General features: G+C 45.6%; 10 protein-coding genes across 10 annotated transcripts; 6 read left to right on the plus strand and 4 right to left on the minus strand.

The window, feature by feature from the left end:
* Positions 1–385: 385 nt before the first annotated feature.
* On the plus strand, positions 386–856 carry Pmar_PMAR002217 (ubiquinol-cytochrome c reductase complex 7.8 kDa protein, putative; the record flags this gene model as incomplete). The annotated part of the gene is made up of 2 exons (XM_002774986.1): positions 386–537; positions 727–856. The coding sequence occupies 2 exons, from the start codon at positions 386–388 to the stop codon at positions 854–856; spliced, it is 282 nt and encodes a 93-aa protein (XP_002775032.1).
* Positions 857–1,259: 403 nt separating this feature from the next.
* Positions 1,260–3,543, plus strand: Pmar_PMAR002218 (conserved hypothetical protein; the record flags this gene model as incomplete). Its single annotated transcript, XM_002774987.1, has 2 exons — positions 1,260–1,344; positions 1,408–3,543. The coding sequence occupies 2 exons, from the start codon at positions 1,260–1,262 to the stop codon at positions 3,267–3,269; spliced, it is 1,947 nt and encodes a 648-aa protein (XP_002775033.1). The 3' UTR covers positions 3,270–3,543.
* A 2,703-nt stretch (positions 3,544–6,246) lies between these two features.
* On the minus strand, positions 6,247–6,769 carry Pmar_PMAR002219 (hypothetical protein; the record flags this gene model as incomplete). The annotated part of the gene is made up of 3 exons (XM_002774988.1): positions 6,247–6,487; positions 6,541–6,618; positions 6,666–6,769. The coding sequence occupies 3 exons, from the start codon at positions 6,767–6,769 to the stop codon at positions 6,247–6,249; spliced, it is 423 nt and encodes a 140-aa protein (XP_002775034.1).
* A 2,236-nt stretch (positions 6,770–9,005) lies between these two features.
* On the plus strand, positions 9,006–9,775 carry Pmar_PMAR002220 (conserved hypothetical protein; the record flags this gene model as incomplete). The annotated part of the gene is made up of 5 exons (XM_002774989.1): positions 9,006–9,164; positions 9,211–9,306; positions 9,483–9,549; positions 9,591–9,680; positions 9,732–9,775. The coding sequence occupies 5 exons, from the start codon at positions 9,006–9,008 to the stop codon at positions 9,773–9,775; spliced, it is 456 nt and encodes a 151-aa protein (XP_002775035.1).
* Positions 9,776–12,672: 2,897 nt separating this feature from the next.
* Positions 12,673–15,003, minus strand: Pmar_PMAR002221 (conserved hypothetical protein; the record flags this gene model as incomplete). The annotated part of the gene is made up of 9 exons (XM_002774990.1): positions 12,673–12,862; positions 12,935–13,045; positions 13,092–13,209; positions 13,257–13,336; positions 13,453–13,547; positions 14,128–14,189; positions 14,235–14,367; positions 14,412–14,528; positions 14,820–15,003. Coding segments are annotated over 9 exons (1,089 nt in total), but the record flags the coding sequence as incomplete, so codon positions are not given.
* A 504-nt stretch (positions 15,004–15,507) lies between these two features.
* Positions 15,508–18,997, minus strand: Pmar_PMAR002222 (conserved hypothetical protein; the record flags this gene model as incomplete). Its single annotated transcript, XM_002774991.1, has 13 exons — positions 18,873–18,997; positions 18,650–18,779; positions 18,516–18,595; positions 18,390–18,466; positions 18,287–18,344; positions 17,444–17,552; positions 17,210–17,279; positions 16,988–17,065; positions 16,776–16,938; positions 16,347–16,451; positions 16,210–16,293; positions 15,713–15,798; positions 15,508–15,592 (listed from the first exon to the last, which is right to left on the minus strand). Exons 1-13 carry the CDS (start codon positions 18,966–18,968, stop codon positions 15,508–15,510), a joined length of 1,221 nt encoding a protein of 406 aa, XP_002775037.1. The 5' UTR covers positions 18,969–18,997.
* A 1,549-nt stretch (positions 18,998–20,546) lies between these two features.
* Pmar_PMAR002223 (hypothetical protein) lies at positions 20,547–20,890 on the minus strand (the record flags this gene model as incomplete). The annotated part of the gene is made up of 2 exons (XM_002774992.1): positions 20,547–20,621; positions 20,813–20,890. The coding sequence occupies 2 exons, from the start codon at positions 20,888–20,890 to the stop codon at positions 20,547–20,549; spliced, it is 153 nt and encodes a 50-aa protein (XP_002775038.1).
* A 1,871-nt stretch (positions 20,891–22,761) lies between these two features.
* Pmar_PMAR002224 (hypothetical protein) lies at positions 22,762–23,205 on the plus strand (the record flags this gene model as incomplete). The annotated part of the gene is made up of 1 exon (XM_002774993.1): positions 22,762–23,205. The coding sequence occupies one exon, from the start codon at positions 22,762–22,764 to the stop codon at positions 23,203–23,205; it is 444 nt and encodes a 147-aa protein (XP_002775039.1).
* A 1,079-nt stretch (positions 23,206–24,284) lies between these two features.
* On the plus strand, positions 24,285–24,878 carry Pmar_PMAR002225 (conserved hypothetical protein; the record flags this gene model as incomplete). The annotated part of the gene is made up of 3 exons (XM_002774994.1): positions 24,285–24,486; positions 24,521–24,689; positions 24,794–24,878. 3 exons carry the CDS (start codon positions 24,285–24,287, stop codon positions 24,876–24,878), a joined length of 456 nt encoding a protein of 151 aa, XP_002775040.1.
* A 199-nt stretch (positions 24,879–25,077) lies between these two features.
* On the plus strand, positions 25,078–26,232 carry Pmar_PMAR002226 (hypothetical protein; the record flags this gene model as incomplete). The annotated part of the gene is made up of 1 exon (XM_002774995.1): positions 25,078–26,232. A coding segment is annotated over one exon (1,035 nt), but the record flags the coding sequence as incomplete, so codon positions are not given.
* Positions 26,233–26,403: the final 171 nt, after the last annotated feature.

The raw sequence follows: 26,403 nt of genomic DNA on the forward strand, positions 1-26,403 counted from the left end.
CATGAGCTTCTTCCTGATTTCGAATCGTCTCTTTGTTACATCATGGGCCGCCCAATACGAACACAACGAAATCCAGAATGTCTGTCAGAAGATCATCAGACCATCGCGTACAAGTTGCGCTGAGGCGTTGAGGAGTTGCAATACTGCAAGATTTTGCCCCTCCCTCTCCTCGAAATCGGTACCATGTTATCGCCTGGTTCTTTTCCCCCTGGTCCTCATTCAGCTCTCCTGCTGAGGAGGTCGCGCTTAGGGTGGTCATCGATTTGGATAAAGCCAGCAAGTGGGGGCTTCCTATTGTTCTGTCTGGTCGACTTCCATCGATTGCAGTGTAGTCCAGCATGTCGCAGTCTCTCATTGTAGTAGTGAGTATCTCCAACTCTCCACAATGGCACGTGCCTACTGCGGTCGCTTCGCATTCATGTTGGACTACCCCAAGTCGTACCATCCCCCTCGGAAGAACGAGGATGGAGACTATGTCGATCCAAGAACTGACATGCTTCCTAAATGTGCGGCAGAATGTTCCGAGTGGCTCACTGAGTAGGTTTCATTCATCGACGTTATTTGCTCGACTCTCTCCCGCTTGTGATGAATTGGCGGCCGATTCACCGCAAGCAGGAGAGACTTTGATTTGCTTGAAAAAAGGAGAAGTATTATAGACCAGTGAATGGTGAACATTGTGATGAAATGTTCACTAATTTTCCTATGTTGTTATCCCCTTCGCTGTAGGTACAACGCCTGCGTCCAACGTATCAAAATGCGTACTGATGGTCGTGGTAACTGCCAAGGTCAGTACGAAGAGTTCGCGATGTGTCAAGATCACTGCATTGCGCATGAGCTGTTTCACTACTTGAAATAGCATCGGTGTGGTCTTCGGCGGTGTACTATTTTTCACCTCAGCATCGTCGACAGCGAATAGGAGTATCATCTAGATGAACTACGCACAGGCTGCGGTGTGACACCCCAGCCCTTAACCTGGCATATTGTTTTTGAGGTCCTTTTTATGTGATCGGGTTTTGGGTTAGGGGGAATTCGTATTAAGCATCGTTATAGTGTTCTCTTAGGATGAGGCATTGACTGCATCATTTCAATGGAATGAAAACGATATGTATTTTTGATAAGTGGAGACAGCGTAACACAATAGTTCACTAGCTTGCTCGATTCCTCGTCTAGAAGTCCTCAGTGTGTGGTAAACTTTATAAAGCAGGATATTTGTCTTGCTCTCATCTTTGGTGGCTATCCTTTGACACTTCAGCTGCGAGATGGTTTTTGGCAAGTTCTTTGGTCTACAGGGACAGCAGTATTCCTATCGTGGTTTCTACACTTTACTCTGTGCCTCTTACATTGGTGAGAGCCTTTTCTTCAACATAGTAGCGTTGATCATACTATGGTTGATGGGTCGGTACTTAGTTTACCCCGAGTTCCCAGCAAAGGGTAGGAGTAAGAAGACCGAATGGCTGTGGCTCGTCGGTATCGTTGTGGTCAACTTTATTCTGGCTCTGCTACTTATTGGCCTTTTCGTCATCTTTGGCGCTTTCACATTTGGTGACTATTATGGTTGGATATATTTCGCTTGTATGCCAGCCTTATATCTGTGCTTTCTGGTAAGCGTCTTTTTCCTCCGACGGTCCATCTGCTACGACTGGGCTTTCGGTTTCTTGATATATACTGCTGCTTTTCAAGCATGGTTCCTCATCCAGATTCCTACAATGTTCAACTACGTTTACCAGTACTTGACTTGGTTGGTTGGTATAGGAGCGTCGCTGCCACTTATGGCTGCCGTATGGCATAGTTTCTGCGGATATTGGTCGACTAAAACGCTGATCAAGAAATGGTGGTTTTGGCTTGCCGAGGTCTTCACTCTGGCGTTTGGAATTTTCATCACCTACTGTGTAGCGGGCACATGTATTGCGCCGTATAACCCTATGGAGAACGGTTGGTGGATCCAGATGGAGCAGTCTATATTTTGGTCCTCGAGATTGTTCCGTAGCTTCACTTCGAGTGCTCAGTTCTGTCCTCCCGATCAGCTTGAGCCCTGCCATGTGTTCCTCACGCCAGCTCAGAATTTGACTGACAGCATGTTTGTCAATGTGCACATGGGTTCTAATACTCGGTCCGTTAAAGTTCATTACAATATGAAAGGTGGTCCTCAGATTGGTGTTATCGACGCTGATGAATTTGAGGTTCCTATGTTGGATTTCAGAGATCAGCGAAATGTTTATGCGGCGTTCCTACCAAATTTGACTCCAGGAGGTGTGGTTGAATTCACACTCGAGTCGGACAGGAAACACTTTGATGAGGTTTATCGCTTCCGGACGGCAAACTTGACCGGCACTGTGCATTTCACTGATGGTGGTGATGCTGGTACTTCGACCTATGTGCAGGAGGTCAATTCTCATGTAGGAGAGTATGATCCTCTCTTCGCTGTGGACGCCGGTGATGTTGCTTATGATAACGGTCTGTTTACTTGTGCCTGTGTTTGGGATAGTTTCCTTACTAATTACGAGACGATCAAGACCAGTGATGGTTATATGGTGCCGCTGATTGTTACGACTGGCAATCACGATGTTGGGGCGAATCACCACAACAAGGGAGCTATTGCGGGCTTTATGGACCCGAAGCAGTGCAATGATCACTCGCTATATAATGCCCGGCCTCCGATCTTCGCATACTTCCCATTCGAGGCTGTGAATGGTCATGCGAAACCTGTGTGTGAGCGAAACCCAAATCATGTTCACTATGCTGGAAAGGCCTTGACGTATTGGGCACTCGACTCACTGTATGGAACTGATGATCCAATGGTCGCTGCCAATTTCGTCAGCGAGAGAATGGGAAACTACACTGACGTTGTTAATCATGTTGCTGGTTATCATGTTCCTATGTATCCCAATGATGGAGGCACCGTTGATACACCTTTGACTCAACCTATGAGGGACTATTGGCCTCAGATGATATTCGACAAGTACCACTTCAAGGTCTGCTTCGGTCATCATGCGCATGTCCTAAAACGAACAATGCCGATGACTAATAACTCGGTCGCCGAGGGCGGTGTTCTCTACGTTGGTGACGGAAAGTGGGGCACCACTGGTGCATTATTACCAACGATGGATGGTCTGGTGTTTGGTCCGCCGTTTGTCACTTCCGGTATCGACTACCATGTATGGCATGGCACTGCTGAGGATGATGGTCATTTGAAAGTTATTGCGGTGGATCGGTTTGGCAAAGTTGTTGATTCGACCGACAACTATGAGACTGGCCAGTGGCCGATGTAGTTTTCTATTTGTCCCAATACGGTTCATAAAAGCTCCGTAAGGTGGTCTACATAATTATGCATATGCTAAGTCTATGCTACATACAGTTGCTCTTGCAACTTGGGCGGGTTGCGTTTCGCCTTGAACCCGTCTACTGCACCTCTACGGAAGCTCTGTTTACTATCGCTTGAATTCTTGACTTCTCGGTTTTCGTCACCGTTCGTGTTGACCCGTAGAAATTCGGTTGTTATATTATTTTACCCATAGTTCCTAATGTATTCCTCATAAATGTATGCACTATGTTTCTACTCTGTCACCGACGTGCTTCTGTTGTTGGGTTCCTAGCGATAGTCTTGTGAGGGAGCCCTCAAACACATATCTTGGAAATAAACCGTTCGATGAACGAGGTATCGACGAGGAGATTGTCGTTGATTCCTGCTTTAATAGTAAACTCCTGATCCCAGCTGAAGAAAGCATCCCTCAGCCCAGTATCACCCGAAGCGACCGACTCCTCGTCATGCTTTTTCTCAATAATACATCATAGCAATCTGATAAGACCTTCCCTATCACTTTCCACTGTAAGATACATTGACTGCACCCCCTGCAGAAGCTCTGTACGCGTCGCTGTGTCCTCGAAGGCGACTCTATCTATCCATTCACAGAGGAAACAACTACAGGAAGGAGCACTTAGTGCATAACAAAATGTTTCTATTGCAGTGTGTGAGTGATTGCTTTCCTCGGCTGAATACATAATTCAGGTAGAAGCATACACAAAACCGATGAGGATTTCCCATAAGAAAGGTTCCATCACAATTTTCGTTATCACCAATTTCATACTCACCCACAGTGAACTTAGCATCTCGTATTACCATCGTCGTAAGTTACGACGTGTTACGACTCGTAACACAACATAAATCAACTGAAAAACTCTGATACTTCCCGATACTCCATCTTTAAAGCCCTCGGAGTCCGAGGGCTGTCCGAGGCTCGGACAATACACGCTCAACTTTGACACTTCAACGGAACCTGCATCATGAGTAGACATGAGAAAACAACCAAGCATTATTAGCAACTTCATTACCAAAATCATCACCAACATACTCGAATATCAGTGGGCCGGCCGTCAACAGCCCTTCTATCACCGTTTTTTGCCTTAATACAATAGATTCCCATAACGAAATGAGGTGATGACCTGAGAAACAAATACCTATTAATTTCAGGTGTGCAATCAAGTTACGCTCAGTGCCCAGGTGTCGGGACTTATTGGAACGATCCAGCCACTGCTTGCAAACGTGGCAGTACCAACCAGTGGCGTTCCGACCAGCATTTTCGACTGACATCACAAGTAGAACTAATCGCGAGACATGAGTTCCTTTCTGAGGATCACATGCGTTCAACCAGGACAAATTCACGCGTTACTCACGCGTCATCTGTGCCAAACTGTCTCTGCATAAAATCGACGGTCTCTACGCTATGGGCAGCGATAAGCCCCCCCTTGAGGACTCAAGTTACTAATAATTTGCGTTAATTTGGTTAATTTGCGCATAGAGTTACTGCTTCGGGTCGATGTGAAGGTCAGACTATGACAGAGGCTTTGCGCGGAATTTCATGTGTGCACGCGTGCTGTGATGGATGAAGAAGCCATCGACATGGCTTATGGAGTGGCGCTGTGGCGCGGACAACCAAGGAAGAGAGATAGGAATTATAGACCAATATCTTCATACAAGTGATATCGGATGGGTGACGGATTTGTCCGATGTGATGTGAAAGAACGAATACTTTTTTGGGCGGTTGGCCTGGTTTTAGCTACGGGAAGATCGATCAATTCACGTGTGCAGGCCAACTTGCACACAGCTTCACAACCCTACCTGCACCACGTAGCTGTAAGGTGACTTGCAGGCTGGGAATCCCAGCTCAGGAGGTGCGTAGGGGTTTGTCGGGCGTGTATACCCCCGCACTAGTAGGTCGTGCGTAACAACTTCTTCCCTCTGATTAACCCTTGCTCCCACGGGACGCGTGTTGAGCAACAGGGTCACATAATCCAGTACCGCTTGCGATACTCTGGAGGTTTTGCCCTGATTGGCTTTCAGGAACAGAGCTCGGACTTTATTCATTCCAAGGTCGTTTCTTTACCTTCCCTTGCATCCAAGGCGATCTAGTATTTGCATAAACCACCTGGACGTTCATGGATGGTATAGCATCTCTAAACTTGTCACTTTTGAAGTAACTCGCTGTATCAACATGCATGTACTTGATCGCATGGTTAATAGAACGTTGCAACAGCATTGGTTTTCAGTGAAAACTTTTCACAACGATTAAGACGTTTATGGGAGTCACAATGAATTTGGTACTACGAAATGTGATCAAATTCATCATTGTGATCAAATTACATTTCATAGTACGAAATTCGTATACACGGAAATCAGTGTAATGGCATCGCTTATAGACTAGACAACACAAATGAAAGGCATTCCTAACGACACGTTTCACATCGCATCATGTCTCAGGACGAACTCGCACCATGACAGCTTTCGCAGACTTGGGTCGTCTAGACCTGTTTCGTGCTGCACTCCCAGGTCTAGATCGGGGGAGTAAGGGTAGAGCCAGTGGTGGTGAGGGTCGAGGGACAAGCACCGCACTCGCGGATTGGGGTCTTGACGGTGGCGCTGTGTACACGTTCAGAAGCCCAGAAAGACCTGCTAATATTCGTGAACCGAATCACAGTGTTGCCGTACTCCTGCTACTGACTGCTCCGCTCGATCTCGGCGCTGGCGAGGTCCGTGGAGTAGGAGGTGTTGTCATGTAGCACTTAACGTACGGCTCGCCACACTGCCTTATACTGAGGTTCTTATTCGAACTCGGGTCGAATGTCGATAGTTCTGCCCTGGAAGGGTCCTTCCGTTTGAACGGATAGGGACCGAGAACGGGAAGAATGCTGTAGTTGTCGACATCAGTGGTTGCTATGCGCAAGTAGGTAGGCAGGGCATAAACTTCAGTTTCACCGGCAGATGTGACTGCCAGAATGTTGATGTATCCAAACCATTCCGTATCTTAAACGGAGATAGGTGAACTCTTTCGGACCGAGAACAGTACCCGGAGTCATGGTGAAGGGTCTTACTAACACACACATCGTTTGGCCTGGTGGAACGGACTTCCCTTCCTTCCACTCGACCGAGAGTGGTGGAACCTCAGGTCCCTTCACTGTGGCCAACGATACGCTGATGGTTGCCGAATGGTACCTATCATTCAACGCTTCCACGATGAGCCTCTGGGCCTGGTTGCGACATCCCACCTGACATTTGTGACGTCGATACGGAAGTCATGAACGGACTTGATCGCCATCACCCCCAGGTCAAGGGCATGTGTGAACCTACTCGTTACACAGTGAGCATCCAGACATCAGTTGTACATGCGTACCTATACTGCTCCCACACCACAGAATCATCAAAGTGGCATCCTTTGCTGAGCATCTTCACTCCTGCCTCAAACTCCTCGTTGGTCTCAGTGTACTTCCTGTCCATGGGTTTGGGAACAACGGAAGGAATTGCCTTCAGCACCAATCGCTTGTGAATCTCAGTGAAGTCTTCGTATTCGCTATATTTCTGACAACGTCCACCGGTCAGCCACAACGTCTTTCAATTTTACCAATTTATGGCGGTCCCGATAGGCGTCGAATAATCTCTTCTTGACGATTTTATGTTTGCCTAACTCCAGCTGGCGAACAAAGCGTTGCACCCTCTGAAGAAGCTTAGGCGTCTCGAACTTTTTACTAGAGTAAGTGTAATTCGCGAGAATAACCACGAAGCGTATCAGCTGTTCCAATGAGAGCCTCGTAGTGTAACTCCTGCCCAACAGAAATTGGAATGACCACACTCGAACAAGCATACTTACTTGTCTCCGTTGGTTACACTGAGCCATGCGCGCTGTGCGACCACCAGTCCGCATAACGTTGGGACAATCTACGCACATGACAATGTTCAGCGACAATGAGGAGGATCGCGCAATTGTCATGACATCGAAATCTTGGAGAAAATCGGTGACTTCCAGCCAACCCATACCCCAGTCACCGGAGGAGAGCTCATTCTCTCGTACAGGATCGAAAAATGCCCTGCAAACCAGTCGCGCGCCAACTGAGCATGGTCGTACCCAAGCTTGGTGATTGCTGCTTTCTCACTGCCAATTTCAGTCATCACTTTGAGTCGTCGGTATAGACGTGAATAGAACATATGCACCAGCAAGAGACCTGGCCATGGTTCATCTCGGTAGCGCTTACTAGGGTGTATCTCACCCGCTGCTGGTCGTCGTTGCGCGGATGATGGTAATACTTCAGCGACCGGGTATTGTCTCAGATTGAGGAACAGTTTGAGTGACACTAAGCGTGGTCGATCAGCGCTACGTTCATTTGCCAACTTCCTAAATGTTGCATAGATTTCGGTTTCGGCTGGAACCTTGCCTGAAGAGTGCGACAGTCCAAGCTGATCGGATGTCATCGCCTCTACCAATGCTCGAGCTTCCATGGCAACTAGCACTCTGTGGTCTGCCCCTGCACAGTACACTCGATGTAGCGAGTTCGTCCAATAGGGGTCTCCTCTGTTTGAGCTGGTCTTCTGCAGTCTGCGGAGGCTCGAGGTTTCTCTGCGATCCAGAGCCCACGGTTACGTCCTGGTTTATATGAGCTTTCGGGGATTGACATGGTGTTCTGTTGATAAGCATTCCAAATGATAGTGCTGAATGACTAATCTCCCTTTGTATTGTCCAGTCTGAAGGAGCACATGCGTACTCGTTCAGTCCGGACCAAAATTTCGGCTATAATCGTGGTGTACTCAGACATGACTAGACCCGCACTAAACTCGACCCTCTATGTGGCTCGCATTGTTACCGCCTTTATGTAGCATATTCAACAGTGCTCATATTATGCGTAAGAGCACCCGAATCGAAAAATGACAGAAAACCATCATTTCCTAATATACAACCTAATTCCTCGAATCGCAAGAATATCAGATCCTTTGTTGCACAGAATGAGAGATTGACTAGAAACAGATCAAAACTCGTTGAGACTAACAACCCAGACTGTCATCCCGAGAGACCCTGTCTCCCCGTAACCCAACAGACCCATTGGGGACTAGCGGCCAGTCGCCATCCATCCTAGAAGCTCCGTACGTAGGTTAGTCACTAGCCTACGTATGGAGCTTCTAGGATGAATCACCCTAAACTCCTATACAGGCCTGCACAACTCAACAGGGGAATTGACTCTGTGAACGAACCATTTTCGCAAGTTCTGGGGATGCGTTCACGATCAACTTGAATGGAGGATCTCCACTAGGTATTCCATGGACGAGATAAGCGATTGGGAATGCAATACGTGGATACATGGAAATAGGGCGTGCACCAGCTTGGTTCAACCAGGAGAATCTCAAGCATTGAGCAACCGACTCAAGATGTTTCTCAGTACACAAGTTCAATCGAGTTCTCGCCCAAATTTGTACTGCGATTGGGACATCTTGCGTTCTTCACTCATCTCGAGTTTCCCCAAAGTCCTGTGCGCAACATATGTAAAGGTCTTTCAAGGTCTTGCATGTATCGTAGGATACTCTCCAGCGCTTGCGATGGAACCGTAAGCATACTTATGAGACTTTATATCTAATTCCGTGTTCATTGACCAACATGCTGTACCCTACGAGGTGTCTCGACTCGAGAGGACTCGACTATTGTTCAACGGTCCTTGTAGAGTTTTGTTGTCGCGACCAGTGTACCTCCATGGCTCTGCGGCGTTCATCAGCTCGTCTGAAGCATTTCTTTACAGATGGAGCCAACGACTACGTCACTGGTTGGGAGAATACCCCACCGTTGAAGTTCCCAGCTGACGTCATGAAGCCCTGCGACTACTCTATGACCAAGCCTATTCCCAAGCATTGGGTAAGGAGCCCTTGGTGATGACGGGTGAACAGTCGGTCTTCCTCAGAAACTACGCGGTTCGGGTATGCACGGTCCGGAGAACACTGATCTGATGAAACTCGTATTATGGAATCGTCTCAAGCAGAAGAGGCCTCAAAGAGAAGTGAGTTCATCAGTGGAACCAGGGTCGGTTCTAATTCCGTGTGTGCGCACACTGTAAGTCTACTAGTCCGGGACATTCCTCTCCCGGCGTTCGGGTTCTCCCATCATCACATGTTCATATATTCCCAAGACCAAGTGGACGCGGATTAAGTTCGGTATGCGTCGTGCAAATATTAGGTCCCCAACATCAACTACTTGAAGGATTCAATCAGGCTAGAGATGTCGGTCAATTGGTGGTTGATGAGTAAGTTCGTGTTCATACCAGACTTGGATGATATTTTCCAGGTTGTATTTTCCTTTGGGGCCCTTGGTTACACTGGGGTCAGGAGTACCAGAAGGTGCATGAGCAACCACCGTGGGCGATGAAGCGTATTGGTAAGCAGCCAGACTGTCTTGTCATCACTATAGTATTCATGCTCATTCCAGATGGTCTTCGCGGTGAGGGTTACTTCACTTGGTTCTTGGAGTGAGGAGTATTGGTGGACTGCACAAGGGAAAGTACATGATGACGTTACTCAACGCCATCTCGTGGTCACTTTTTTGATATATTAATACATAATCAGGCTAGGCCGAATGAACTCTGTGAACTGTTGTGTTCAGTCGGAAGGAACGTTGCTGTGTAAAAGGCGTAGATGTAGAACTTATTGGCCCCACCTGCTGGGGTTACTTGTCTCCATGCCAAGACGACCGACGTCATGTGGCAGTAAGGGAGGTGATGGCGATTTTTGGACTAAATTGAATCGACGACGACAGTTCACAGATGAAAGTGCTGAAGTGTGGGAGGTGATATAACAGTAAAATGTATACTCATGGAAAATTGTGTGGCGAATTCATCAGCTCATTGGAGCCATCATTATTTGGTCGAAGTTTAACTCTCAGACTCGGGGTATTACCAGTCATGCGGATGCGGTGTATGAACGGCGCGATGGTTTAGCACTAGAAACACCAACTAAGGTTAGCGACAGGATCGCTAAATTCTCATCGGTAATGTCCTGTGGCTAACAGAGGAGGCATGGCATGTGGTGCCAGTAGGTTCCCCACGGTGCCAAACCTAAGCCGGTTATGTCACCGGTCCAGTCCCGGTCGGTGACGGGGGTAATGCATATCTCCCATGCTGCATTGACAAAGCTTAGAGGAAACGGCTCACCAAAAGGTAGTACTTCCCCCTTTTATAACAGAGTTATATGCGGTAAACTCAGGTGAGCTACTGAACCTACAAAGGAGTATGAGCTTCCCGAGAAGTCATCTCCTTAATACTGAGGGGTGTTCTACTGCAGCGTCTACATCGAGTAGTGTTAGCGGCCACACAAGTAGGGCTTCGGGTTGTCTGTGGTCAATACTCTACGCAGAACCAACTGGTCGGGGATCTACTTCCGAGCTATTGGGAAACTCACGAGATGTCACTACAAAGGACACCCTATCTGTAGCGCCTGGTACAGGAGACCAAAAAAATGAGATAATTCTGGCAGGTGGGATCTCCGAGTCGATCATCCCAATTTTATATCGTAGATGAAGCCACACCTTCTCCCCTTGGAATACCACTGTCCTTGCCCCCCGAGTCTCTCGTCAACGACGTAGTTACGCCGTGTGAGTTCATCCAACCGTTTAGCTCTGTATGCATTTTCTTCGTGTTCAGCTCAGAGTGTAGCGACCAGTGCGACTCGATTCCGTATGAACTCTAATATTTCCATTAACAGTTGTGACGAATTGCCGGTAGATCTGTGCGACAAGGTGAGCCCATCTGATCCAGCGTTGAGGCTCAGGGAGTTTATAATAGGTTGTTTCTCAGACCCATATTCTGTCACTAAATCACAGTAGAATGACTCCGTCCTCAAGCTCGAATGACGCTAGAGAGTTTTCCGGTCAAAATAACGAGGCTCTCCAGTGCGAGGTGGTACGCCTCCAATTGGAGTTGGAGGAGAGTCGGCGCAGAATAAGAGATCTTGAAGACCGTCAGGAGGGCTTCTGGGAGGAAGATGTCTTTGACATTGTCAACAGACTAGCAACTCAACGACCAGCCAATGACGGAGATTCAAACGTGCAAAGTGTATCTATAAAGTCGCTGTTACCGTCAGACTTTGACTTCTCAATTCGAGATGCGAGACGTGGAACTAGGACGAGTTCCTGCTCGAGTGTATGCTCTTTCCACACAGCTATATCAAGTTTTAATTGGAGTGATGACGATAGTGTTATCGATGCTCCTCGACTTTTGTGAGTATCTTGACCTAAAAACGTCTCTAAGTCGCACAAGCATCTATGTTGAGTATTTAGTAGATGTAATCCCAATACGTACAGTATCTTCGGCAACGTTATGTAACTCAGTAGTACTATGAACGAAATGGTGTTGCATGACTAAGTAGAGGAGCACCGTTGTGGTCCTCTTGAACTAAATGGGAGAATATAAACTCCAATGCATGTGGAGACACTACGGTGCCCGGATTCACTGATATGACGTCTATAATCGCGTCAGCACTGGAGTAACTCGGAATCTCGCATCATTGTTGATACAGATTGCCTCAGAATTACTACATTATACGTGTATGCGTAAAGTGATTCGATAGCCGTGAATGAAGGGAGCCATAAGGCGCACCGATCACTCAGAGAGTTTGCATGCTGTACCATATGTGTGGGAGGGGGTTCCTAAACACCGAAAAAACTCGTGTGATGCCGCCGAACACCTCAGTTGCCAGGCCTCCGCCTCTTCTCTGGATTTATCACAGCATCGCAGGGTGTTCGAGCTCATAACGCTAGCATGTCGTATATGTGGTGGTGGTCCGTACGTAGGTAGAGATTTGATGCTTTTATAGACCTGGCTCCCATCACCGGTGCTAGTGCCACTAGCCTAGTGGTGTTTCTATTTGCTATACGGTGAGGAGATCAGTGACTGATGATCGACGAAATTGAACGTCCTATCAGCGAAATCGATTTCCGCACTTCTTCGAAAGAGAACTTACTTCAGACGTGCCGGCGAAATTGATTGTACTAATGACACGTGTCGTCGAAATGGATTTATCTATCGAGCGCGCTGGTGAAATTGATCTTACTAAGGCATATCTTGGCTCGAATGATCGCTCGCCCTGCGAAATTGATCTCACTAAAGGCGAAATAGGCCTTTGAAAGGTGTAGATAAGATGATCCTATCAAGATCAACCGCGATTCGGAAACCTCCTCTCAAGAAAACGTCTGTATATATCATGGCAAACGAGCCGCATGAAGGATGCAGTGCCAAGTAACGATTCTGTCTGGCGAGCTATGAACCCTGTCGAGAGAACTCTAAAATGTCCTACCGATCGTCAGGTGCCTCTTTTCATCCTAGGGCGCGCGCGATTTTCATTCGGCAAAACACCACCCAGCATAGATGATGGAATCATTGAAAGAGAAAAGAGTAATTATGAATAATCATCTTCATCAATGGTTGATTCTCAATGAACTGTATGTGAGCTGCTCGGCCTATGAGTGAATCCAGGCTACGTTCAGGTAGGTAAAAGTTAACATCCAACCGAATTAGCTTCTCGGGTGCGATCCCGGCGACCAGCGACCGGGCCATCTCCGTGTATCTACACAATAACTACTCTTTCACGGCTGCAATAACATAAAACTGAACCATGAATGAGCCACTCCCGACTCACACTGAACCCATCGTTGGTTCCTGTCGCACTCTATCCGAGATTTCAACGCGTGCAGAATCGAAGCCAGCATATTGATCTTGGCACGACGAGGCCAATACAACATACCGGAACCTGAACCATCACTATCGTATCAACCACCGTCCTCAGAGGAGCGCACCGAGGTAGAATTTCCCCCGTTTCCCGTGCCGAGCGGTAGAGATAACACTCCTCGGGAATATAGGAATCAGCCATTGTAAGCTGATTCAAACACTCGGACTTGCGCCACCGTTTAAGCACTGATCAAGTTGAAGTCAATCACATCTCCGATCGAAGCACAACTCACCCCAGAGGCCTCCTTCAATGAGTTTGTTGCTGTTATATAGATAGCCCAAGTGGGGCGCTGATAGGCTCAAGAAAGTAAACCTACGTATAGCATTCCAGCAGCGCCACCACGACATGGCCGGAAATAGCAAGAAATTATTCCTTTGACAATACGCTCGCTTGAGTGCATCTACGCCATGATGAAGAGTCTCTCTTACAATTTTTCAGATATCCCTGGCTGGTCCATCAGTGTTGGCAGTGCCGCTCGTACAATGAGCCCACCAAGTGAATGTGAAATAAAGGACAGCCGAGTCTGAAGGGAACTTTTCATTCAACAACCTACGATGTCAGCTTGTGGAATCTCCTCCTATACCGCAACCAATGTGGGAAAATATGCATATGCTCAACTACATGTGTTAGTGACAATATGAAAGTTCTCAGAGATTCCTTGAAAATTCTCGAAGTTTTTCTACAGTCCTATCCGAACTCGTATATGAACTCCTATAATGAGGAAGTTTCCAACCTCAGCCGAGGAGAACGTACATAAATTTCTCCTTACTAATTACAGAGGGCGCAGGTTCGATTCCGGGGTCGGACATATGCGAAAAAATTGTCATGATTCTTTTCTAAAATCGATTGCGGACAGATTCCATGCAATTAAACTATATCACAGGGCGTTATATTCCAAATTTCAGCTTCAAAGTCGTTCTACAGAGAAAGGTACCTCTGCACAAGTTTTCCCGGTCTGTAGATGACGTCGCTATCACTCCCTTCATTCAGATAGATGCTAACATTACTCAAGTGCCTATATTTCTGTCAAACCAGAGTAGCGTTATCAGCGCGTATTTTATACGACAACTATACGTGTTTTCCATACCCCTTATCGAACTCACCAGTGCAGCTCCTGGGCACCAGTCAGAAATATAACACACCACTTCATCAGCGAGGCGCTGCCCTGAGCCAATGAAATCGTAATGAACAAAGCAAAATGTGAACCCACCCATTTCCGCAATGTTTCCCTCGGTATCTTCCTCATTGCAAGAACTACATAGGAATAACGAGTCCGGAAAAACACACGCCAGATTGTTCTTGAATAACCGCATATCATATGCACTGCCCTGCAAGCCATGCACCTGCACGCCGATGACGAACCGCTCATGGTGTCAGTCAATCTTACGAGAACAACGAGATGTGTGCCTTTATAGGATTTCGGGTCCGTTGCCATGCATCTGTGCGACTCAGTCGAGTCCACAGGGACATCCCCAGCGCCCCGAGTAGGAGAATTGCCGCTCGACTGAAGACAAAAACATACACGTTGATTTTTACACGAGCGGCGTCAACACTCACGTACAAAAAAGGGACAAATACATACACATTGATTTTTACACGACCGTGGTCAACATTCACGTGATGAACAAGAAGCAATGCAGTGGGGATCGTTTAGTTACATCTAGCTCCATTGGTCTAATACTAATATCATCGAGATCTCCAACAGACAGTTTTTTGGGCGTACTCCATCGTACTATACACTACAGTTGAATACACATATGAATTCTGTAGAAAATGACCACGTGAATTGACTCACATATCGCTGCTCGAATATTATAGGCATTGTTGCCATCCCAGAATAGCGATGCATATACGCCGTCGAAGTCGACTCCGCTTCTTCTGTGAGATCACTAGCTGTGTTGTATCCTCGACCGAGCACAGTCGCTCCGGCGGGTCCATGAACAATTTCTACGAGGCGAACATAATCGTCAACTTCAAGCCTAAGAGTATTACTCCCTCACTCGATCAGCTGCTATTTTATGCACTTCCCAAATATCGTCTTCTAGTGGGAACGCCAAATCTCTGGTAGAATCCACCGTTTCCGTCACACATGAGATGCAATGGCTCAACCTGCAGAGAACGGAGACTCGGCCAAACGCAAAAAATTCTGAGAAAATTCCGGTAATTTTCTTGTTGATTGCTGAGTACTTCTACTCATTTTTTTAATTCCTGACATTTTTACACATGTGTTCGTGCGTTCGGTAAAGTGTCCCAAGCAAAGACGCGTGTGTTTTCGCTTTCCGGAATTATGTTATCTGTACCCTTGTCTGACTTGCACGCATGCGCACGGAGTGTGGAAAACACAATCAAAATTCTTTTGAGGCCATCATACAGAAATTATTCGAAATTCTAAATCTACAAGGAAAAAATTCTCTATTGCCACTTCAGTTTCCTCCGTCAGTTTTAAGCGCTATATCGCACAAAAACGGTTACTCGTAACACCACTACTTTTCTATCGTATTCCGTTCCCACACTATGAGCAGTTCATCGCACACTTTCCTGCTACATACGGCCAGTACCTCGAGTAACCTGAATACCAAATCGTATAACCGAGGACATCAGTGCAAACATGGAAAGCGCATGGTAGCAATTGAAATCGTTGAAAAACGATCTGAGCGAATCACTGATCAGAATCGGATAACCTCTCACCTGTGCCAAAGCTCAAATGAGCTCACAGCCAAAACATTCATTGTTGCCATTATCTCGGCAACACTCTTCGGACCAGCTTCCTCAGGCTACAGAGAAAAGCCGTTATGCTACACAAATCCACACAGGGGATATATGCACATACTTGAAAGCGTTTTTATGACATTTTCTTACGAAATTTTGAAGATTTCTATCTTAAAACGCGTATAAATTCTCATGAGGTAGCGAGTAAAATTCTGAGCTCAGCTGAGCAAATGCGATACCGATAGAACAGTGCGGGAATATATGTTCACTAGAAGTTTCCTCACTAACCATAGGAGCTTATACACGAACTAGGGTAGAAATGTTTAGCAACCAACAAAAAATTCCCGGAAATTTTCTCGGAATCTCCATATTCTACATGTAGCTGATCATGTACATACTTTCCAACACTGCTGTAGAAATCAAATCTATTCACGCCGAGTCAGCAGTGACTACAGACGATATTCCAGCCGACTCACGGGGTTATGCGGAATGCTCAGCTTTTCCGCAAGTGACACCTTGAAAGAGCCGGTCGAGCATCGACTCGTGACGTCATAAAAGAACTGAAGAACTGACAAGTACGGATTGAAGCGCAGATGAACGAGTATGTACTCACTGATTCGAGATGACCGTAGGCTCCTTCCATGATATGCATATATTCAGAAGAGCCACTACAAGTCATTGACGCAGCAGTTTCTGATGAACTCGCATTGATCGTAACCTGAATAATACAGTCACACGAGTCAGCGATATCACCACCGATGTCCGACGATTTTATAGAGTAAACCATGGGGAGTCGTAATGGAATATCACCCGTTTTACGCGAAGTGGCATAACACTCTGTGAAAAACCCGACAGTCGCGGTATGCAGTAGTCGTGAAGTCCAATTTTCACTAGTGTTCTTCACATCACCGGTGAAACTCCAATGTACATAAATATACGTTGTATCGAATAATATTCATAAACTTAATCCCAAAAAATCACTTTCTTCTGAAACCCGTGTCACGTCTCGAATAACAGTTACTCTCACTCATTAGCTGCTTACTTCTTTCGCTTCTTTGAGCTTGAGGAACTCCTCCAAAGTGTTTGGTTCGACCACAGAACGTAAAGCCACTGGCGCTCCCAAAATGAGATTGTCCGCCTCAGTATCTTGCACGAGTACGTCGCTACTGACAACTTCCTCGGGTTGAGGCGGCGGCAGCCGAAACCTACATAGGAGGTCCGAAAGCACCAAGTAATCTCGAATGATGAGCCCACCTGAAATCTGAGAGAGTCGCACATATCAGCATTTTCACTGAACAGAAATGAGCCTCGTCGAATACCACGGGGACACATCTGTGAAGGAATGTGTTCAGTATCATTCGTTCATATCGTCATTTGAGTATCAAACACAAACGCAATGTACTATGCTACGGAACATATAAAAAAGCAACAGCGCGTAAAATGAGGGAAACAAAAGAGTATGTGATGTGGACTTACTCGTATAAGCCGTCCTGAATGTGATGTAGGAGTAGTCGTACAGTGGAAGCTCTTTTCAATTCGATACCACCTGGCCATATCAGAATTTACAATGTGGTCTACCAACATTGGAGTTTCACCCGTTTCACATGAAGTGGCGTAATACTCAGTGGAAAACCCGATACTTGCGCTATGCAATGGTTTATAAAATATGTTTTTCACCAAAGTTTTTCATATTATCGAACTAAGGCTTACTCCCTGTGGTGGCTTCCTTCAGCATTCTCTCAGACTTCAAATTTATGTTGCTGTTGATGCTGCAAGCTTTGAGTTCGCCGTAGAGTAAATCAATATCACATGCAATGACCTGAGTTCAAACCAGTGTGGGAGAATATGCACATGGTCAACCACATATGTTGGTGACAATATGAGAATTCTGGGAGGAAATTTGGCTAAATTCTTGTTGCTTTCTGTACATTTCTACCCTAGTTCGTATATGAACTCCTATAGTTAGTGAGGAAACATCTAAGGTCAGCTGAGGAAAGCGAACATATATTACAACACTGCTTCAAACTGTCGGGATACATGTTCGCTTTCAAAATCAGCTGATCTCAGGAGTTAATATACGAATATATATTATAACTCTTATAATAGTATTACAATTAACTATTATATTAATTCTAATATATTATATAAATACTATTGATTAACTATTATTAATAACTATTATACTCTTATAATATTATATTATAAGAGTAGGCGCTTTCAGAAACCATCGAAAATTTTTCAAAATTTCCTCAAAATTTTCACCAACACATGTGCATATTTTTCCACACTGCGCAGCCGGCCAACCGAACTGAACAGATCCCTGCGAGGATGCATTCACGTGGTCAGTTATACGGCTATGTTGACGAAAGTGTAGAAAAATATGTGGATTTCCTGAACACTCAAAATCTGATCTATTATTCAGCTCTGAATTTTAACAATGTAGTGAGGAAATTGTTCAGCTAAGCTGAGGAAACCAAACATATATTCCAACCCTCGTCAACCTCGACATACCCAACCGAACAGAAAATGATTTCAAACGATATGCAGTCTTACGGTTTCGCTAGTCACGGAAGATTTCTCCGGAACAAGGAGTTCACATGGGAGCTCCAACCTGAAGAAAAACAACTACAGAGAAGCGGCCCAGATTACTCCCTACCTAAACTGACAGAAATCTCCGAGTGGCACCTGTTCCTCGCAATATCGAACCAGAAAACTCCGGCTATAAAACGCTGCCTGAGAACACACCACGACATACCACACTTCCGACACTTCGCCTCTTTACTTGACTATCAGATATACATGCTTGTTTCACGTCATGAAAGCTCGGCTTCGACGCCTCGCTGTTCGCCCGCTCGCCCGGATCTGAAAAAAGCCTTCGAATGTCAACCGCTTGATTCACCCAAACCATAAGAGCACCTTTCGATCGACTGGTGAACCAATTGTACGGCAGGGCAAAGACTTTTGAGGGAGCAACCGGCGTGGCGCTGTCAACCGAGCTCGGCTTGGTATTGGACACTGACGATTCCCTTTGTTTCGGCACAGATAACTAAATACAGAAAAATGGATATACCGTAAACCACTCAACTACCCAAACTTATATAGATAACACAGTCAATACCGTTCACGATTGATGACTCACCCGAACTCGGAGCTGATACAAGCCCTGATGATACAAATCGACATTCCTAAATTCGTCAAAGTGAATCAAGACTTCTACGACGCCATGAAGGGGCATGTGGTTTCGAAAACGATCGAGTATATATCAAAAAAACAAATCTACGAAACGGAACTTGAACTGAAGTTGTTCGATTTCGAGATTAGATCAATCCTACATTTTCAGATAAAGGTTATTCTATAATGGAGTTTCCCCCTCACCCATTTTACGTGAAGTGGCGTACTACTCCGTGAAAAACGCGATATTCGCAGTAGTCGTGAAACATGTTTTTCATTAGTATTTTTGCATATAACGGGTGAAACTCCAGTACACACATAAATAGGAATAAATGGCATTTTACACTATAATATTAAAGCTGATTTCCATATAAAGGTATTCATAATAAGGGGATTTCAATGCAATGGAGTTTCACCCATTTTTCGCGAAGTGGCGTAATACTCAGTGAAAAAGCCGATACTCGCGCTGTGCAGTAGTTTGTGGAGTATGCTTTTCACTAGTGATTTTCATATCACGGGCAAAGCTCCAACATAATTACATCATTTAATAAAATCTATATATCATTACGGGAATATATGTTTGGTTTTCTCAACTGAGTTCGTAGGTTTCCTCACCATTTCATAAAAAATCACACGATTTTGGGTATAAGTATACAAAAATCAACGATAATTTCTCAAAATTTCCTCAAAATTCCCATATTCCTAGCAACACATGTAGTCCACCATGTGCATATATTCCCACACTGATGAAGTCTCCCCCCCCACCCGTTTTACGTGAAGTGGCGTAATACTCCGTGAAAAACGCGATATTTGCGCCTTGCAATAGTCGTGAAATATGTTTTTCACTAGTATTTTTGCATATAATGGGTGAAACAATATATATAACATATATACTATAGTATATATTTAACAATATATACTATATATTGTTAAATAATATCACTAGATCTAGCTATCATATCAAGTATCGTTTAATAAAGGAATCATCTTTTCATTATCATCTTTGACATTTTTATGTTGTTGTCTCTATCGAGCAACACATCATACATAGACATAATATTGGAGTTTCACGACCGTGATATGAAAAACACTAGTGAAAAATATATTTCACGACTACTGCATATCACCGCGAATATCGCCTTATTCACACAGTTTTACGCCACTCCATGTAAAATGGGTAAAACTCCATTATATTGTAATTTTTCATAATCCCAATATGTAACGATAAGCCACATACACGCCCCGCTCTGTCGCACATGACATGCTGTGGTTTGGCCTCAATACGACGAAAAAATTAGTTTAATTGTATTAGACATATCAACACGACACTTTGATGGTGGTGGTGGTGGTTCAAAGCTCATGAGAGAATTTATGCTCATGAAGCTTCCAATGACTCCGTCACACATAGACCCACACAATAGTAAAATATCATCATCACGATGCAAAACTATTAATAATGAAGGAGCTCTAAGTACATAAATAGCTCAGCATTAGTTATGCCACCACAATTCATTTCCACTAGGAATAATAGGAGCTCAACCCAGGCCACTGTCGACCTTCACGATCACATTTACCCTCGTAGAAGCTCCGTAATCTCGACGCTGTTGAGTCAACAGTTTACGCAGATGCATCCGGAGAGCTATCACTCAGCGCTCTCACCCCGTTGCAATAGCAACTGCAGCTTCACTGGAGTTTCATAGCCGTGGTATGAAAAACACTAATGAAAAACATATTTCACGACCACTTCATATCGCGTTTTCACCGAGTTTTACCCCACTTCACGTAAAACGCGTAAAACTCCACTACTACCATGGTATGAAAAACACTAGTGAAAAAAACATATTTCACGACCACTTCATATCGAGAATATCGCGTTTTTCACCGAGTTTTACGCCACTCCACTACTACCTCACTTGCTCCACTCCTGCCAACATCACGGCACATAACCTGCAGATCCGCACCTTCCTCTTCCCTGTGAATCAACATTACTCTATCCATTTACATAACATACGGACGCCATAACATTTGATCACTCGGACTCCCTGGTGGTCTGTTCTGGCCTTTTCCTTCTTCTCCCTAGCAGGAACGAGTACCCAATCGTTTCCCACCAGGATCGACCGTAGGATCGATGCGGGATTAAACACGGATCGCTCTGCAAAGTTACATAAGATGCTCAAGAGGCACTACATCGGAATCGATCATTTATCGATATTTAAAATTCACCAAAATTCACATTGAGCATATCGGACATCTGAACGACAATGCTGCCCCCTTGACGCCTCCAAAGAGGCACCGGCCTCACCTCGCCATATGCCCAGTCGGACCAACATTATCACATCCTAGAACCTACGCGGACATGAGCCTCACTCGCGTACTATAAAACAACCATGTAATCGAAAATGATGGTTTCGCATACAATGATATATAAACAATGTGATACAGCCGCTGCATCAGGATTACAACCACATGAGCAACGCAACCTCATGGGAAACGGCTCGGCTTTTCACGTGGCTGCTCTCTGTCGTACTAGGACATTCACGTACCCTCTCGATAACGACACAGGAGGCGGCTCAAATAGAAAGTTCATTTTCTCCGTGCACTTCACGGCCACTTTCGCCCTACCCATTCACTACCTTCAGACCAATGCTGCTCAGTTTCAGATCAGATATTTAACCGACTAGCCTCCTCCTTATTATAAGCACAGCTACTACCGTATTTCGAAGTGATCACATCTCTGGACTCGTCAATCCCAGCCTTTAACAACAGAGCCGTTAGATTACTAGCAAAGTCTTGAACAATTCGACTTGAAGGAACTCTACATAGACAATATCTTAAAGATGGCGTATGACCTCGGAATAGATCAATCTCTTCCAGAGTGGATCGTTGTCGTACTCGTGTACCGATTCGCTGTGCGTAATAAACGAGCCATTTGAACACAATCCGAATAAAAACAATTTCAAATTCGCTTTCCTTGTGTAAACCTGCATAAGCGGTCTTACTTACTACTTTTGCACGCAGTCACGACTAAGAGGATGAAAATAAGAATGCCATTACCATATCACGGAGTAGCAGTGCTGAGCGTACCAAGATACCGACTGTGGTCAACCGCACAACTACGAAAAGCTGACCTAGTGCCGAACTTGAATCACCAATATTTCGAAACACTCACAGAGTCGGCAAACCATATGTGTACATATCCAGCACAGCAATGAGTTTGATACATACTGTCTGCTGCAGTGTGTGGGAAACATGCACATGGTCAATGAAATTTGTTGGTGACAATATGTGAAAATTCCAAGGGGAATTTGAGAGGTGTTTTCCTTGGATTGGTCAGATTTCTTGGCTCTTGTGCTGATTCACTGATTTTTTACTCCGGAGCAAGAAATCAGGATCATCGCGATGATATGTGAATCTCCGAGCTGATTCGAGCATCAAAAGTTGATTTTTTAGCTGATTAATACTCAATATGCCTTGCTCACGAAGCTGATTTTTCGGGTGATTCCATTGAATCTGATTATTTTCGAGAATCAGGGAATCAGAGTTTGAATCAGACAGTTTTGGCAAGACGAAGATTACTACGCCCCACAACCGAGAGTGACAATTTCAAGAAAGGAAGAAAATATCTCTCTGCGAGGGAAGAACCTGGTAGGTTCGTCTCGAATGCATGAACATTTCCCGTTACGGTATCGCAAAGATAGAATTTTGAAAGAAGATCTTTCGTCTCTCAGAAATTCTAAGTGGAAGCTCAGCGCGAATAATAGATTTGGTATAGGAAGTGACTTGTTTACACGTCACATGATCAATGCTTGAGTTCTGACTTAGTTTGCCTCGAATATCGTGCTGTACCCGTGAATTATATGTCGGCATTGGAAAAAGCCAAGATCATCTTCGCCAACATCTACTTCAATCATGATGGTGACATTCAACGAGTGCTGACGGGCAGCATCGGGGGCAACGACGTTGCTAAGCGCCAGAAGCAGAAGTGGGAGCAGCTAGTTGATGAAATAAACGCCTTATGTGGCACTGTTCTGACCGTTAAAGGGCTCAAGGCAATGAAGGACTACATGACTAAAGGTGACGGGAAGGATCACAGATCAGTATCAGAGTTCAAGCTTCAATATCAACAGTCAACGATCAAAGATCAGGGATCAAGATCAAGAATCACAGATCTCACTTACGCATCTCGGATCACGACGGATTTGGCTGAGACATCAAGATCAACGAGTGATCTGGATCATGTGCTTGATCTGTGGATCAGGAACCGCATACCGGCCCTGAACAAGCCCTATGAAAGTCAGTGATTCGCAAGAAGATCCGCCCATGGAGTCGAGTTTCCCGCCCGATGATGATGATGATGAATCACCATCATCATCATTGATGATGATGGTGAAGGTTGGTCTAGACTGGTTCAAGCTGAACCACTGCATCACTCACGTGTTTGCGCAGTTTGTACGACAATCGTGCGGACACACATGACATGCGTGAATGTTGCGACCGGATATCGAGTGTGTGATAAGACTCTTATCATAAGAGTAATCCGCGTAGTACTGCAAAAGCAGGAGAGATATCGTAAGTGTAATTCTTTGCATGTAGCATTTTGGGAAAAAAGCCACTCTTAACTCTCAAGAAACACACGGGTGAAAAAAAAGAGTTCACAAGGCTCTTGAGCAAGGCTTTAAAACGTAGTTCGGCCACAATTCAACCGTTTCGCTCTCAGGGAGCTGATGTCCGGGGTATGAGTAACACGAGCTAGCCATCGATGCTGATAAAAGCCACTGAATTCAGATGATTCGGCCTCCCTGAGGAATTCTGCGTTCCGAGTCTGAGCTGCGTCTGCCATTATTCATTTGGTATGACTTCGGACTGATGCAGGTTTCTCCTTCTCTCGATGGCTTCCCCTCTACACATTCGATTACATCAAGACGCTTTTGCCTTGGTGATGTTCATGACTCCGATCATGTTCAGAGGGCTAGGCCTCACGCAGCTCCTGCTTGCATATTCAGTGTACCTCCTAGATTCTTCGCAGTATGAACTTCGGTGCAAGTAAATCGTTTCTGATTATCTCTCAGTTGGATCGGTCATGCGTTTTAGATACCAACCGGAGGTATTTTACCAACGCTGCGTTTCCTACACCAAGATGCTCAAGAAATTCACCGATAACGTCGCCCTTGTGTACGAAGACAAAAGTGCGTTAAAACAGTGTTTACAAGTGATCTACTCCATACACCCTCACGGTATCATGTCATTCTGCCATTCTTACGTATTCTTTAACTGTCCGCACGCAACATGTGGCCTGAGTGCTTCAATCTGTTTCAAGTGTCCGTTCATATGAGAACTCTGGCTTGCACTCGGTCTCATTGACGCAGGGCGCGCAACTTGCATGAAGGCATTGAGGCAGGGCTACAGTCTCACTCTACTCCTCGGTGGCACGAAAGAGCAGTTGATACCATACTCGCCTACTCATGATACCATCGTATGCAAGTCGAGGAAAGGGTTTATTTATCTGGCTAGGGATGCTGGGAAAATACCGATCGTGCCATGCTATTGTTTCGGAGAGCAGATAGCTTATGGTAAGCAGTACCGTAACAGCTCTGATTCAACAGTGTTCTTTCTCAGAGACAAGTGCCTTCATACTCCCCTTCCGTCGGTGGGTGCAACATAACCTCGGCGTGGGCATGCCGCTCCCCAAGTCACTGCGCCCGAAGCCTTTGAAGGATTTCGTAGTCGTTATTGGCGCCCCTATCATATGGCAAGAAAATGACACCGTGAATACCATGCATGCCAAGTGCGGTGATTCACATCCGGCTTTCACTCCATGATCAACGTCGAAAGTTTTACATACAGCTTATACATTACTATCATTGAAGCATACGCTTCGCTTGCTCGCAGATACGTTTCGGCGACTCGTGATCTCTTTTACAAGAATGGTGACCGATACGAAGAGTATGCTGAGGGAGAAATTGTTATTCAGTGACAGCTTATGCATAGTTGACAACTATTAGTTTTTTTTCTCTTCGTATAACAGTGTTCAGTAATCAATCATCAGAATCCCTGCGTAAGCCACGACTTGTGACCAAGTCTTGATCATGAAATGGGCCCATGATGGGCCGCCCATCACTCTTGCTGATGGCTATGACAGAATTCCTTCACTCTTCTCCCTTTCTGTGAGTGCCTTGCTCTAGTCGTTTCAATGGATTGTCATCATGCCCAAGCCCTAGACTTAGCTGTCCTCAGCCAACTATGGTGCTCCCGAGATTGTCATGGTATGCTGCCGGAGCTCCAATACGATGTAGCTCAATTTCTTGGCACGCGAGAACCAGGTTTGGTCGAACGTGATTGTGCACGTCTGAGAGCGGAGCAACTGCCATCACTGATATTCAATCGGAAGGGCTCCCTGTGGGTCGTAGATGAATCTTCGAGAAGGGTAGCCAGAGCCCGCTGCATCGACAGTTCCGAAACGACATCGATCGAACCCATCAGGAACGGCTATAGGGTTTGTTACGACTACGACGACGTCAACGACAGACTGTATGCCTTCGACTGCGAATACCATAGAATCTTCGTGTACAAGCTCGATAATCCCGAGTTCTGCCAAGAAATCGATGTTGGCTCTTACGACGAATATGCAATGAGCAGCAAGTGCCGATGTCTCGATGGACTTGTCTTTCTCGCCTATGTCAATACTGAACGCACCACTGCGCTGCGCTGTATCGACTTGAGGGACACTGCAAAACCCACTGAGGCGCGATTACTTTGGACGTATGGTGGTCGATTTTATGGCAGTCGACTTAGAGATTTCATTGTGAGTCGAGTTCCTGGGCAGAGAGGACACTATACTTTCGCATACGTGTATGCTGATGAAGTCATCCGCGTAGCGTTGGAGCTGAACGGTCCTCCAACTCACTCCGCACCCTACCGGGAGGTTGTTAGTTCTATCCCCCGTGGACGCAATTACATCCGGGATATCAGGGTGATTACTCCCAACACGGTTCTGGTCATCGACTCCAGCCATCCTGAAGGCTCCTGCTCTCTACATATTTTCCAGTTTAGAGCTGACGTGTGGCACAGTTGTCACGAACTCATAGCCTTTCCAGTACGCGGTCTTTATGAAGTCGCAGCGCGTCCCGATGGGCTCATATATATGGTCTATTCAATTCGTGGTAGAAGTGGAGAAATTCTGCTGAAGACATACGAGTGCGTGTGGTCGTAACATCGCTTTGCTGTACTCGACATGGCAAGAAAGTCGAGATTTGATTGGTTTCGTTATTTCAATTTTCGTCGTCTACACGTGATATGATGACGCTCAATGAGTTATCATTATATCGTGCCCTGTTAGAAAGCCTGCTTTCCGAAAGTATTAAGTGTTGCGTTGAATGCGGCAGTATCGTACCGATAGCAGCGGAGGGAGTTTGTTTCTGCCGACCAATGACATCAATTAAGACTGATTCTAATACGCGCGGTTGTTCACCGCTTGAGGGGACGTGCTAGAGTGGTGGGTT

The sequence above is a fragment of the Perkinsus marinus genome, assembly GCF_000006405.1.
Source record: "Perkinsus marinus ATCC 50983 genomic scaffold scf_1104296957154, whole genome shotgun sequence".
Taxonomy (NCBI): domain Eukaryota; phylum Perkinsozoa; order Perkinsida; family Perkinsidae; genus Perkinsus; species Perkinsus marinus.